Here is a 16142-nt window from a genome sequence, read left to right on the forward strand (position 1 = left end):
AGGTCCTTGGGCAATTAGTTGAGCAAAAAAGAACAGTGACAAAAAACACTATACCATGAGGTCTAATTAAACCCATTGCTTTTGTACCATTAAAACCCTGCAGAGGGGTGCCTGGGTGGCTCAGTTAGTCAAGCATATGACTCCTTGTTTCAGCTCAGGTCATGATCTCAGAGTCATGAGATAGAGCCTCACCTCAGGCTTATGATCAGCTGAGTCTGCCTGAAATTCTTTCCCTCTCCTTCCCCTCAGCTCGCATGTGGTCTCTAAAATAAATAAATAAAATCTTTAAAAAAACAAAAAACAAAAAACCCTGCAGATATTAGAACCATACCTTCTTCAAGGGTCTCAGGAATCTTCATTCTAGCAAGATGAGACAGTAAAAGAACTCTGGCTTTCAGGCTATACGGACAGGTAAGTGGAGGCTCATTCTTCTTTAAATTAATGCTGCCAATTTCTCTGATTAGCTAGAGGAAATAAAATAAATAAAATAATAAAAAATATGTACTTAAAAAAAGCATTAACTTTAGTACCTATATGCTTGTATCAAGGAATCTGGGAGATAGGTCTAACCTGAGGTATCAGAATATTATCTGTTGGTCTGCTTGTGGCATCTTTGTTATACTGAGGATCAAATTCAGAGGCTCCAGCCAAAACCATGATAAGACCTAAGAAAACAAAAAAATAATATGAAGGTAAATAAATTGTTAACCTATTAATTTCCTCTCCTATAATACTTCATTAATCCTAAACTGAGGCAATTTTCCACTTGCACACAAAGTTAAAAATCATCTGAACTCCACTAACAAGTACTCATTTCTCTCATAAGAAAAAGAAACATTTTGCTTTTCTAAATATGTAGAAAATTACCTATAAATAAACATATTCATCAAATTAAGGGTCCCAAAGCACTGGATGCATTAAAATCACTTCAAATAGCATCTGTTTCTGTACTTAAGCATGTGTTCCACAGAAACTTTCTATAGGTAATTATTAAGTATCCCATGTGATTTATATAGCTATTATGTGGAAAAAGCAGGACTCCATAGTTAAACAGGGCTGAAAAACAATGAGTTAAAAAGAGTTTTAGGGTTCCTCACTTCATGACATCTCAGCACCTTAAGTAAACTGAAATACTCTGTAGTTTAGACAAATTTTTATTATGGAACCCCAGAGGGTTTGTGGGAAGTGCTCTTTGACATACACATGATTCGCAGCCACATATATTTAGCATTACCCTCATTAGTCTATACAAACTCTTTAACAACTGCTACTATAGTTCATCAATCACACCTTCCAGAAGATACATGCAATGTACTCGCAAAAAGCAGGACAGTACAAAGATTAAAAGAGCATAGACCCTAGAGTTTTCACTAATTAAATGACCCAGGACAATATCCTTCACCTCTCTGTGGACCTCAACTTTTTCACAGATGTGCCTGACACACAGTAAGCACAGTTATTAATATGTGCAACTTACTACACCATCATTATCCTCAAATATTTCATGAAACACCTATTCCTAAGACAACTATATAATAAATGATGCCAACACTAAAGTAACCAAGGATACGTAAAACCAAGCCTACTAGAAGCTAAACAATGCTTTTCTAATAGAACTGTGTAAGGCTAAGTGTCACTCTCAGAAATAAATCAGAAATCAAGATCACTGATGCAAAAAACACATCATAAACTTGAGACATTTTCATAAGAGGGTTTCTGTATTCATATTTCAATTCAACATAAGAGTGATATGTGTGCGTGAGGGAGAGTTAACAACCACTTGTACCTCAGAAATAAAAGATCTGCTCATTCCTCAAAAATAAAAGATTTGTTCACACAGTCGCATGATTCAGAGTCTCTTTCTCATTAACAACAAAAATTAATAAAACTGGCAAATCCAAATTATAGAAAAGTCCATTTTGGTTTTGGAACAAAAGTGTATTCGACAATGAGGCACAATTTAAAACTTTTTAAAACTTGTATCTTCTTTTTTTTCCCCCAAGGAGGGGAAGCAGGGTTTGTCTAGGATATGTCTATAATTTCTGCAGAGCAGTGATTCTGAAAGGCATAAATGTTAGCTTTACGGAATCAAAGAAAATACTTTAAATGGAGCTTCTTTTTCCATAAAGTAATTCTGAATTACGACTCCGGGAATGAAATATTCTGGCAGTTTTCTTTCAACACACAAAATCTCTACTTATTTTTACTAAGATTAATACAGTATAATGTACCGTTTTAGGGCCTGGGAACCAGACTGCTTGAGTTCGATCCTAACTCTACCACTTACTGTATCCTTAAGCTCAGTTTCTCAGTTTCCCTATCTATAAAATATGCTTAAAAACAATAACTTACTTATGAGAGCAAAATAAAGCTTAAATGAATTAACACATACATAATCCCTAGCAATTCCTGGCACACTACACTCAAGAAATGTTAGCTAGTATTATTACAAAATTAACTTATATGAAGCTTTGCCTTAAAATTTCTAGGAAAAAAAAAAATATATATATATATATATATATATATATATTTCTGTTATTCCCAATTACTCAGATATCTATCTATCTATATATAGATATATATATTGGGAATAACAGAAATAAATGTGATAAAGGGTGTTAGCATTTTCCTCAGCTTTAGTTATACAAATGGAGTATAACACTGAAATGAAATGTCTCCAGTTGAATATATATCGACCCCACATGAATGACTCAGAAAGGGTAGCCTAGGTGGCTCAGCAGTTTAGCACCGCCTTTAGTCCAGGGCCTGATCCTGGAGACCCAGGATCCAGTCCCACGTTGGGCTCCCTGCATGGAGCCTGCTTCTCCCTCTGCCTGTGTCTCTGCCTCTCTCTCTCTCTCTCTGTGTGTGTGTGTGTGTGTGTGTGTGTGTCTCATGAATAAATAAAATTAAAAAAAAAAAAAGAAAACACTAAGGGAGAAAAAATATATATATAAAAAAAGAATGACTCAGAAAATAATCTAATATCATGCCTACTTAAATTTACTTACGTTTCATATCCATATTTCGGGTTTTATAAACAAAATATGTATAAATCTGTGTTGTGCGTATTAGAATCTGGTCTCCACTATAGCGTATTGAGCGATACCACCAAGAGCCCTAAAACGCAAATAAAATTGAACAATAAATAAAGTATCAAAACCACCATAAATATTAGGTTTGATGCAGAATATGTTTCTGGCCAAATTTTCTAAATGTTCGTAAAACAAGTAACAATACCTGAACTTTAGCACAAATGTTTTGTTACATATTTCAAATTATTTAGCAAGTATTTATACTGCCCAAGACCTAAACAGCAACCTACACCTCACTATATATATATATATATATATATATTTATTTATTTATTTATTTATTTAAAAAATATATATATTTTAAAACATTTATGTTTCAGCTAGAAACTGAAGACAAAACAGAAACCAAAACAACCCACTGCTTTAAAAGCAACAAGCTGGCTCCTGACACACAGGTTGTATTCAATAAATATTTGTTATATAAGGTCAGGAGCAATTTTACTGTTAATATACTACTTTCATTCATTTGATTCCATACAGCTGTATCCTCACACAACAAGCCTATGATGAAGGCAAGACAACTTAATTATTAGTTTACTATGAGACTCAGGAACTATAAGACCTGAGAGAAAACCACCAGTCACAAAAGAAAAGAAAGTCACAAAATCATAAACTTTGTTATGTCCATATTGAGGTATTATTGCACTTATTTTTAAAAATCAGATTGCTATAATATAGGAAGCAAAAGAAGTCACAGAACAATACATACAGTAAGATGATTTTTTTTTAAGTGTGTATGTATACAAAATTCAAAGAAAAATATCTGAAAGGGGCACCTGGGTGGCTCAGTTGGTTAAGTGTCCAACTCTTGATTTCAAATCAGGTCGTGATCTCAGGGTCCAAGGGATTCAGCCCTGCACTGGACTCCGTGCTCAGCAGGGAGTCTGCTTGAGATTCTCTTACTCCCTCTCCCTCTGCACCCCCACTCAAAATAAACAAATAAATCTTTTAAAAAAAAATCTGGAAGGGAGAACACCAAATTTAGCTGTGATTATCTCTAACAAAGAAATGAAGTTGAGAGAGGTAGGAAGGAAGACATTCTTAATTCTAAATACATCTGTATATTTCAGTTGTGTTTAACTTTTATTGGGAGGAGCTATATATACTTTAACATACTCAGATGATATCACTTTTAGAAGACCTTTAAAGTACAGCTGAATACAAGATTCTTAAAATTCAAGGATCAATTGATTATACTCTAATACAAATTACAATCTTATAGACTCCAAAGCATGCCACCAATTCCCTTTCCAAACATTGTTAATAAAAAGAATTAGAACTTACTACAACAACTGGAAGGATAACCATGAATGCCAATCCATATACAAGTAAAACCTAGAATTGAAAAGGAAATAATTATGGTTTTCACAGATAAATTATAACATCTAAGAACACTTATTTTTAGGCTTACATGGCGGAGGCACTATCAAAAGCATTCCTCATGTATTATTTGATTTAATCCTTATTTTCAAACTTTAGGAGAAAGACATCATTATTATTTTCCTTTTGCAAATAGAGAACCTGCAGCACACACATAGGTAACATGACTTGTCCTAGGTCACAAAGCTAGTAAGTGGTGGAGCGAGGATTGGAATCCAGGCACTTCAAATCTAAAAACTTATACTCTTATCCACTATAATAAATTATCTTTTAATCTCCTCTGTAGATAACACCAGCAAAACAGCTTTATAAATTATATTTTCAAAAAAAATAAATAAATAAAAAATAAATAAATTATATTTTCCTTCCAGTCAGGTACTTATAGATGCACACTTTAGCAAGTAGTTAGTGTCTTGGAAATAAATACTAGAACCCTGGTTCTTTATCAAGGAGCAATTTCCTAATGTTCTGTTTACAAGTAATTTCTGTCTATTGGTCTTAGATTTTTCTGCTACTACTTAATCCCAAATCTGATAGCTAACTATCTTTCTCTTCTCCAGTATTCCCAAAGTAATCCTAAGTGTGACAAACATTCTTATATACAGAAACCATATATCCCTGAAAATAACAAATGGTCATCCACTAGAACATTAAACCCTCATTTTCAAAAATTTCAGATTATATGAATTTTGTTTTTTATTGCTACAAAGGCAGCTCCTAATCATTTTTAAGAAATGTGAAATAGGGAAACATCTATTCCTGAACAATAGGTTAAGATAATTTCTGATGTTTTAGAGTTGCAGCATCTATCACTGATTAAAAGTCTGATATCTGGGGAGCCTCAATGGCTCAGTTGGTTGAGCCTCTGACTCTTGGTTCTGACTCAGGTTGTGATCTCACAGTCATGGGATCAAGCCCCACACTAGGCTCCACACTCAGTGAGGAGTCTGTTTCAGATTCTTTCTCCCTCCCCCTGTGCCCCTCCCCATTCACTCACTCTGTCAGGTAAACAAAATCTTCAAAAAAAAAAAAAAAAAAAGGTCTAATATCCTACTGACTTCCTAAGTACCATATGGAATATATATATAAACAAAATCTTCAAAAAAAAAAAAGTCTAATATCCTACTGATTTCCTAAGTACCATATGGAATATATATATATCATTAAGCATATATTAACATTAATTGAGCTTGGATAAACGTGAAATGAAGGATAATTTAAATTCTGAGTACTACTTAGGATACCATATAAAAACCGTAGTTCTCCAAACCAAGGATAAGACCCAACCTGAAACTGCCTCCAAAAGAAATCACAACTTCAAAGTTTTAAAACTACATTTACTGCCCAAACAGCAATCTAATCACGAGAACCAATTATCTTCTCTATTATGTAAAAATAGTTTTGACAATACACAGTTACATTAAAAACAACATAGCAGTATTTTGTTACAGCTCTCTTTATTATAATGTGTCTTATTTACATGCACTCACCAAAATTGAGTTTTTCTGGTCAACTATCCAAGCTGGCAAGGCAATTCCAAAGCTTGTGGCTAAAATAGAAAGAGTATTTCTGAAGAATCTCCTCCACTTCCAGTTTTATTAGTTATATCCCCAAATTCTGCCTCCCAAACTATCCCCCTTCCTCAAAAAAAGCTTTGAGAAAGACTGTATTTTTTTTAAGATTTATTTGTTTGTTTATTTATTTATGATAGACATACAGAGAGAGAGAGAGAGGCAGAGACACAGGCAGAGGGAGAAGCAGGCTCCATGCCTGGAGCCTGATGTGGGACTCGATCCCGGGGCTCCAGGATCGCACCCTGGGCCAAAGGCAGGCGCTAAACCACTGAGCCACCCAGGTGTCCCAAGAAAGACTGTGCTCCCAACACATAAAAGTTCATGGATTTTTCAGGAAGAGGGGGGGAGCTCAACCAAAGTACATAAATTCCTTCTTATTTAAATCTAAATTCTTTTGGGGCGCCTTCATAGTTCAATTGGTTGAGCGTCTGACTCTTGACTTCAGCTCAGGTCATGATTTTGGAGTCAGAGTCGAGCCCCACCGTCAGCTCCACACTCAGTGGGGAGTCTGCTGGATATTCTCTCTCTCCCTTTCCCTCTGCCTCTTCCCCCTGCTCACATTCTTTCAAATAATAAATCTTTAAAACATTAATAATTAAATGTAAATTCTTTAATATATCCTGAGTAAACTCTATGAATACATAAGAAAACGTTTAAAGTCAGTAAAGAACAACAGATTTTTTTTTTTCAACAATTGTTTTTATCCAACTTTTATCAACTGCTAGCTGGAAATGATGAATAATTAGTGATTACTCTTCTCATCAAACCAATCTAAGTTCTATCTTTCAAACTTGTTGCTAGAAAGAAAAAGTAAAAATTAGCTAAAGAGGACTCAATTTACGTATCTATTTAATTCTTTGAGGTTATAATTTTCCGATTCACAAACTAAGAAAATCAAGAATTCTTTTCAATCTATTAATATTTTCATTACATATAAAAATGTGTGTATATAACACCAGTAATTTTTAATTATCATTTATCACACCTTGAGGGCCGTCTGGATTTCCAAACTCTTCCCAATTTTTCCGGGACTCTTCATCAGTTAAACTAGCATCAAAAGAAACAAAATTGTGAAATTAGAAAGCCACATATGAAAAGTAAATACTCATACATACAAACTCTATTAACTAACCAATTCATTTCTTAAAGATATTAATTTCAGAAAAATCAAGAAAAGCCTCTGAAATCAGAAAACAAGAGAGAGAGGAAAGCAAGGAGTTCTACATTAAAGCAAATGAGAACTACTGAGCCTTTACAAAAATTCCTGGTTGGCCCATGGGTTCTCAAGTTTTGCCAGTTCAAGCTGGAATGTAAAACATTAAAGGTAACTACATTTTTATGAGAAGACAGTAAGGATTATAGGTGACTTTTCTCTTATATTCTTATATATTTTCCAAAATTTCTTCAATGAGCATTGTTTATACTTTAATAATATATACTATTTATAAATTTAATACAAATAATAATATTCCTTCCAAAACTGGTACCACATTCTCAAAAAAAAAAAAAAGAAACCACCTGTAAAATTCCATTGCTATAGTAAAAGTTATTTGCATTGTGCTGAGGTCACAATTTTCTCCTAAAACAACTGCCAGAAGGACTAGGTAAATACTTTTTAAACCAACAGCTTCCTAATCCAGCAATATAAAAATAACAGTGATCTTTTTTAAAAAACTTAAAAGGAAATATAACCTTTGACCTGGGCAATGGCTCAAAGCACAGAATGAGAGTGTTTTTTTTTTCCAGGTCCCAAAATAGATGTCAAAAAAAAAAAAAAAAAACACTTAAAGAAAATTTCAAATCCTTCAAAAATTTTACAATGTTCTTAAGGAGACAATGCAGACACACACAAAATGACCAGTAATATCATTAAAAAGGCATTTTTGAAGACCAAGTGGCAAAAGATTATGTTTATGTCCAAATTTAGTTTTAATATTTCTATTTCCCAGAACATACACACAGAGGATACAATGTGGTTTTCATTCAACAAAGCTCCACATTGAGGGAAAATGCAGAAGTACCTTAAAAAATTGTAAAATTTTTCAATGATTTTAATTTTTTTCATCTAAACCATAATTTCTATTATTATTTTTAAGCAAGCTCTACACCCAATGTGGGGCTTGCACTCACAACCCTGAGATAAAGAGTCACACACTCTACTGACTGAGCTAGCCCCCTAATTTTTTTTAATTGAAGTATAGTTAAACACAGTATTAGTTTCAGGTGTACAAATAGTGATTGACAAGTTTATAATTATGCTGTGCTTACCACAAGTGTAGCTATCATCTGTCACTCTACAATGCTATCATAATACCATTCACTATATTCCCTATGCTATTTATCTCTTATTCCCTGCCTTATTTCACTTAGCATAATACCCTTATTTGCTCTACCTTATTTCACTTAGCATAATACTTCTAGGTCCACTCATGTTATCATATAGTAAGATCATATCAAATAGTAAGATCACATCCTTTTTTATGGCTAGGTAAGAGTCCTGTGCGTGTTCGTGGGTGTGTATACCACCATCTTCCTTATCCATTCATCTATCAGTGGATGCTTGGGTTGCTTCCATTACTTGCCTATTGTAAATAATACTACAATAAATATAGGGGTGCATGTGGCTTTTTGAACGAATGTTTCTGCTTTCTTTGGGAAAAATCCAGTAGCAGAATTACTAAATCATAGTGTATTTACGTATTTAATTTTCTGAGAAACCTCCCTACTGTTTTCCACAGTGGCTGTACAAATTTACATTTCTACCAACAGTGCACAGACTACCTCCTTGCCAACGCTTATTTTTCTTTTTGATTGTAGCCATTTTGACAGGTGCAGGGTGATAACTCACTGTGGTTTTGATTTGTATTTTTCTGATCATTAGTGCTGAGCATCTTTTCATGTGTCTGTTGATCATCTACCTATATGTCTTCTTTGGAAAAATGTCTATTAAGGTTCTCTGCCCATTTAAAAAAAAAAAAAAAGGTTCTCTGCCCATTTTTTAATTGTATTGTTGGTTTTTTGATGTTGCTTTGCTTAAGTTCTTTATATATTTAGGAAATTAACCTCTTGCTGAATGTATCATTTGCAAATATTTTCTCCCATTCAGTAAGTAGTTTTTGTTTTATTGGTTTCCTCCACTGTGCTAAAGTTTTTTTTTTTTAATATTTTATTTATTCATTCAAGAGAGACACAGAGAGAGAGAGAGGCAGAGACACAGGCAGAGGGAGAAGCAAGCTCCATGCAGGGAGCCCCATGCGGGACTCAATCCCAGGACCCTGGGATCACGATCTCAGCCAAAGGCAGATGCTCAATCACCTAGCCACCCAGGGGCCCCTGCAAAAGCTTTTTATTTTGGTGTAGTCCCAATAGTTCATTTTTGCTTTTGTTTCCCTTGCCTTACAATCTTTTTTTAAATCTTTTTAAGTAGGCTCCATGCCCAATGTGGCGCTTCAACTTATGACCCTGAGATCAAGAGTCACATGACATGCTCTTCTGACTGAGCCAGCCAGGCACCCCTGCCTTACAATTTTTATCTAGAAAAATGCTGCTATGGCAGATCTCAAAGAAATTACTGCCTAAGTTCTTCTGAGTGTTTTATGGTTTCTGGTCTTCTTAAGTCTTTAATCTATTTTGAGTTTATTTTTATATATAAAAGTGGTCCAATTCCATTCTTTTGCATATAAGAATTCTTTTCCAGTTTTCCCAGCACCATTTTTGAAGACACTGACTTTCTCCATTGCATATCTTGCCTCCTATGTCATGGATTAATTGACCATATAAATCCAGGTTTATTTCCAGACTCTCTATTCTGTTCCATTGATCTGTGTGTCTATTTTAGTGCCAATACTATATAGTTTAGTTACTATAACCTTATAGCATATCTTGAAATATGGAATTGTTATACTTCCAGCTTTGTTCTTCAGCCTCAAGACTGTTTTGGCTATTCAGAATCTCTTGATTGGGGAACCACAAGTGATTCCATATAAATTTTAAAATTATTCTAGTTCTGTGAAAAATGCTGTTGGTATTTTGATAGGGATTATATGGAACCTGTAGATTGCTCTGGGTAATACAGACATTTAAAAAATTTAACTCTTCAATCCATGAGCATAGAATATTTTTCCATGTTTGTGTCATATTTTTAATTTCTTCCACCATTGTTTTAGTTTTCAGAGTATGGGTCTTTCATCTTAAGATTATTTCTAGGTATTTTATTCTTTTTTTTATTTTTTTAAATTTTTTTATTTTTTATTTTTTTATTATTTTTATTTATTTTTAATTTTTAATTATTTTATTTTATTCTTTTTGATGCAATTGTAAACGAAATTGTTTTTCTTAAATTCTCTAGTTCATTATTAGTGTGTAAAAATGCAACCAATTTCTAGGTATTAACTTTGTACCCTACAACTTTACTGAATTCACTTATTATTTTTAAAAGTTTTTTTGGCAGTCTTTAGGGTTTTCTATGTATAGTATCATGCCATCTGCAAATGATTATAGTTTAACTTGTTCCTTACCAATACTGATGTCTCTTTCTTTTTTTTTTTTTTTTCTTGTCTGACTGCTACGGCTAGTACTTCCAATGCTAGGTTGGATAAAAGTGGTGAGAGTAGACATCCTTGTCTTAATTTGCTCAGTTTTTCACCACTGAGTATGATGTTAGCTGTGGGTTTTTCATATATGGCCTTTATTACGTTGAGGCATGTTCCCTTCTAAATCCACTTTTGAGAGTTTTATCATAAACAGATGCTGAATTCTGTGAAATGCTTTTCCTTAATCTATTGAGATGATTATGTGATTTTTATTTTTTTGCTCTGTTAATGCAGTGTAGCACACTGGTTGATTTTTGCAAATACTGAGCCACCCTTGCATCCCCAGAATAAATCCTACTTGATTGTGGTGAATGATCCTTTCAGTGTATTGTTGAATGCAACTTGGTAGTATTTTGTTGAGGATTTCTTTACCTATGTTCATCAAGGATTGAAAATATTTTTAGATTTATCAATTTGGTCATTTAAAAAAAACAAGTACATTGACATCTTCAGTCCCTTTGTAACTCCACTTACACTACTTGACCTAAGTCCACAGTAAAATACAGAAGCCAACAAAAAGCACTGTCGAAGAGACTGCAAGCTCATAAAGAGGGGTATTTATGGTGGCTCTTTTTTAACTAAGGGAGGGACAGTTCTCAAAATATTTTTCTCTGGTTTCCCAGTACAACTGTCCACCCACCCAGGGCTTTAGCTACTATTTTTCTCAATATTCTGTCTTCTAATCAGATTCTTTTCCCAAAAGTAATTATCTGTCTGCTCTACCTTCCTGATGATGGCAGCATAATAAACTGTTCTGTTCTCTATACAATGCCCTCAGATTTTGCAAAATAAAGCATAGCTCACATCATAGAAGCACTCGATTTTTTCAAACTGCAAACACAGCTGATTACCATTCCATTAATTCATTAAGCTGACTTGTACAAATGGTGTGTGACAGGCACCATGCTCCATACTCAAATTAAAGGAATTTTATCAACTTTTTAAAAGTGTAAGAAAACAAATAATTTTGGCTACTTATTAGTGCTTCAGTATAATACCATTACTAAGACTTAAAGTACTTAAAAGTTATGTAATTTTGGTATAATTCATATATAAGCTTATATATATATATATATATATGTATATATATATATAAGCTTAAAAAGACCAATGATATTAACATAATTTTTAAAAATTCAATGAGTATAAAGTTTCCTAAACATGATTATATCCCTTAACTTTGCAAGTGGGAGGTTGTGTCATAGATCCTATTACAAATCCAATAAAATCTGTAACCCTTCTGCCCTGGAAAAATGCACAGTTACAAATACACATAAATTCTGTGTACAGTTTCAGGGGCCCCAGATTTTATATCATAACCTAGATAATAATTCATTAAATTATAGGTGACTGACCCTGAGTTGACTATATAAAGCTAAGTTACATATTTATGTATAGGAATACATGAAAACACAGGCTTTTTATTTAAAAAAAAAAAAAAAAAAGTAGCTTTAAAGTAACATCTACGGTGTTCACTTGTTATAAAGTAGGTTAAACATAGGTTTTACACATGAAAGCCAAATCCCAACTACATCCAAAAGAGAAGCCAGAAACTATGAACCAGAAAATTCAATTGCTGGTCTAACTCCTCTAAAATAACCAGACTTCTTTCCTTTAAGCTAGAAACTGGTATGAAGAAATAGGAATGACCCAGCTTATTATTATAATGGACAAATAAGGGAAAACTATCCTGAACAGCCAAAGCAAATTCTAAAAAATTTTAGAATTCAGGGATCCCTGGGTGGCTCAGTGGTTTAGTGCCTGCCTTTGGCCCAGGGCATGATCCTCGAGTCCCGGAATCGAGTCCAACATCAGGCTCCCTGCATGGAGCCTGCTTTTCCCTCTGCCTGTGTCTCTGCCTCTCTCTTTCTGTGTCTCTCATGAATAAATAAATAAAACCTTTAAAAAATAATAAAAAATAAAAAATTTTAGAATTCAGTTCAAAGCCTATAAATGCATTTCAAAAGCTGCTTGAGTTATACTTAGGCTGTTAGAGCTATGCATAAAATGGGGACTTCAATCACTCAGAACTTATATTTAGTAAAATGTACCTTTATCTAACTCATTTATACTTCCACAAGTTATAAGATCTTGAAGTTCTGGGTCCCACAGTCATTTTATTTCTTCATTTGCCTAATGGACCATCAACTATTTAAGACATTTTACTTATAAAATATTCTACAGCTTGATCATGTAACTGAGTTAAAACCAAAGGCCAGATATTATTCTTCTGTACTTTTTAGAATAGTGACCATACATCATAAAGAGTCAGATTTCCAGTAACCTGAGAACAAAATCATCAACTTAAAAATGTTACAATACTTGAAAACTGAGGAGGAAAAAAATAACTGTACCAAAGGCACTAAAATTAAAATTACTAATTAAATAGTCTTAGCTATCTGATTTTCCTGAGTATCTTCAGTTCTTTTTAAATTACCTGAAGACAGCAATTAAGGCACTGAAACACTTGGGCAATGAGAATAAATGCTTGGAGGAGACACAATGAAAAAGAGAGGAGACATCAACTGAAAGACAGCAATCTGGAGGATATCTGCTATACAGAAAAGAAAACGTAGTACACACTTCAGGAAGCTCCTGAAGGCACTGCTTTATCGCAGAATCCTATTCACATACATAACAAGCGACTCAAAAAAAGAAGGGAGAGGAGGCACAGTCAATATATACTTTTATTAAGCACAAAATGAGTATTTCCCAAACTTCTGTAATTCATACACCACTTTCACAGTTTGCTATTATACCTGAGTATCCTATCATTTACTTCCATTTTTAAAACTAGCTTACAAAATTATACATCACGGAGTCCTAAAAACAGACATCTTGTCTGTATTTTACTCTTTAATTTAAAACATAAGAGCTATATGGGGATATGCCTATCAGTCCTGAAGAATCCAGCTAACTTTTATCTCTTGTAATATTAACACTCAAGAAGGAAAAATTACTTCCAATTTTATATACTCTATCCTGTTTCTCCAAAATTAAATTAGTCTTTAGATAGCTTAATGAGACAAGCTACATTGCCAAAACAAGAGAAGTAGATCTAGCCTAATAAAAGCCTAGAAATGAAAACAAGGTGTTAAGTGTATCCTCTTCTAATCAGCATGCTTGGAAAATAACTCCATTAATGTATTACCTACTACTTAATTTAACAAACTTCATGGGCAAAAGTACTACTCTGCTCTAAGTTACTTAAAATTCAAGTTTAGTTAAATTAGCACTTTAGGGTTGCCAAGGTAGTTCCATAAGTAATAGACTCAACACATGAGGTCAGCATTTAAAAGTGTATAACAACTGTTTCATTCAAATAAAAAACTATCTTTACCACTCCTAAAAATGTGTAATGGGTTCTATGATACTTACGCTGCATAAGCTTTTGCTATCCTCATGAACATAACTTCATCACCTCCTTTATCTGGATGATATTTAAGTGACAGCAAACGATATTGTTTCTTAATTTCTGCTACTGTTGCCCCCTAAAAGGAAAGCTTTGTTTTAATAAAAATATGCGCAATGCTGTAAAACCATAATTCATCCCATTTTGAACTTTAAATATAAACTATTCATGAGATGCCTGGGTGGCTCAGTGCTTGAGCATCTGCCTTTGGCTCAGGGCATGATCTCAGAGTCTTGGGATCCAGTCCCACATTGGGCTCTGCATGGAGCCTACTTCTCCCTCTGCCTGTGTCTGCCTCTCTCTCCGTGTCTCTCTCATGAATAAATAAACAAAATCTTAAAAAAAAAAAAAAAAACTACTCAATATTTTCAAAAAGAGAAAAATGCTTTCATCCTGTATGTTTGTCCCATAAATTTCAGCCCATGTATCTTTTAAATAAAAATATACTTATTTTGTCCAATATATTTATTTTATTGAGCACCTACTAGGAGTCATGTGATTCAGTAGGCACCAATAATTTAAGAATGAAAACCACACAATGCCATACTGAAATAAAATAAAATAAAATAAAATAAAATAAAATAAAAGGATAGTAACATTTAAATATCAAAGAATTATCACAGTAAATTAAGTCTGAAGAAACTCTCAAATCAAAGGTTAACTTCCTTTCTAAGAAATAATCTGAAGAACATCTGGTTTCATTTGTTTATCAGTATTTTAATTTTAAACACATAAGTTTATCTTAGCTTTTCCTAATTAGACTCAATTTCTATCAATAAATTTTTCATATTTTTATGGCATTAAATTGTCCCTAAATATTTTAACCTTAAAAAAACTCTTTGGAAAAAAAAAAAAAAAACTCTTTGATGACTATCACCATCACAATAAGAAAAATCAGATATGCAAATTTTGCTTCTACAAAACATAAAACTAGAAAACATGGTTTGTATTTGTATTATATTAATATCTGGATAAAGCCACCTACTGAGCAAATACTAGAAGTAAACAAAGTGGTTCGGGAAAAAAAATGGAAAGAACACTAGATTCAGCTTGACTAATAAGAAGTTATGGGACTCTAGACAAGACAAAAATTTTCCAGGCCTTGTTTTCTCCATTGGCAAAAAAAAGCTAGATGATCTCTAGCATTCATTTCAATTCTAACTTTCCACTGATATATCTAAAAGACAAATTTTCTACTGGGATGCATCAATCAAGTTCAATTAAGAGATCACCTAAGGAGTCTATCCAAAGTTAATCTGAATTTCCATTAACAATGAAACAATGAAGTTCTTTATAAGACATAAAGACTTAACACACTGCTTTAGTGTTAATTAACACAGGATCATGAGATTTTTACCACCCAACATACATGATCCTCCTGGTTTTAACTTTGCATTAAACCAATCTTATAAAAATCTTTAAAATACATACTTCCTAAAAATAAATAAAATAAAAAATATATTACTTTCTTATCTCATCTTCAAATATTCTTATATTTCGCAATTTCAAAGTAAGCCTTACAAGGATGGAAATTAACATCTATAGCTTAAAAAACATGCATATATTAGAATAATAATGGATAAGATACATCCCCAAAGTCTGATTTCTTTAGGCACAACCCAATTATTTAGGATATGGACTTATAGTGTCTTCATACAGTCAATAAACTACTGCACATTATGTAAAAATACTACTTACAGGATCCAAATTTAATACTTCATAAGGATTGTATTCTTGGTATTCTCGGTCTGTTTTGGAAACTTTGTATGCAAGAAATAAGAACAATGCCCATCCTGCAAGCAGAACTATTTTCCTGTTTAGGAAAAACATAAGTGAAATATAAATAAATACATGTATGTAGTATTCCTTTAAGAGTCTATGCAGACATTATGGCAGATCAAGACAATAAAACAATCTAAAGTGTTTTACATCATTGATACTGACTCCATTCTACAATTTCTTGAACAGTGCCCTTTTTACCTTTGAATTCCCTAGAATCTATAGTGTGCATCTAGATTACATGTAATATTCCCTCAATAACTATTTACAGAATTTTATGTATAGAACTTAATGCAACTTATTAACTAAT

The 16142-nt window shown here is 33.1% G+C and overlaps 1 protein-coding gene across 1 annotated transcript in view; it reads right to left on the bottom strand.

The window, feature by feature from the left end:
• Positions 1-16142, bottom strand: part of SEC63 (SEC63 homolog, protein translocation regulator) — a 74452-nt gene that overhangs the window by 37440 nt on the left and 20870 nt on the right. The window contains exons 3-10 of the mRNA XM_038554873.1: positions 15752-15866; positions 14020-14132; positions 7035-7096; positions 5966-6024; positions 4380-4430; positions 3012-3120; positions 571-665; positions 332-464 (exon numbers count right to left, since the gene is read on the bottom strand). Of these exons, the coding sequence (XP_038410801.1) occupies positions 332-464; positions 571-665; positions 3012-3120; positions 4380-4430; positions 5966-6024; positions 7035-7096; positions 14020-14132; positions 15752-15866 (737 nt within the window). The remainder of the gene's footprint in view (positions 1-331; positions 465-570; positions 666-3011; positions 3121-4379; positions 4431-5965; positions 6025-7034; positions 7097-14019; positions 14133-15751; positions 15867-16142) is intronic.

This window comes from Canis lupus, chromosome 12 (assembly GCF_011100685.1).
Source record: "Canis lupus familiaris isolate Mischka breed German Shepherd chromosome 12, alternate assembly UU_Cfam_GSD_1.0, whole genome shotgun sequence".
Taxonomy (NCBI): domain Eukaryota; kingdom Metazoa; phylum Chordata; class Mammalia; order Carnivora; family Canidae; genus Canis; species Canis lupus.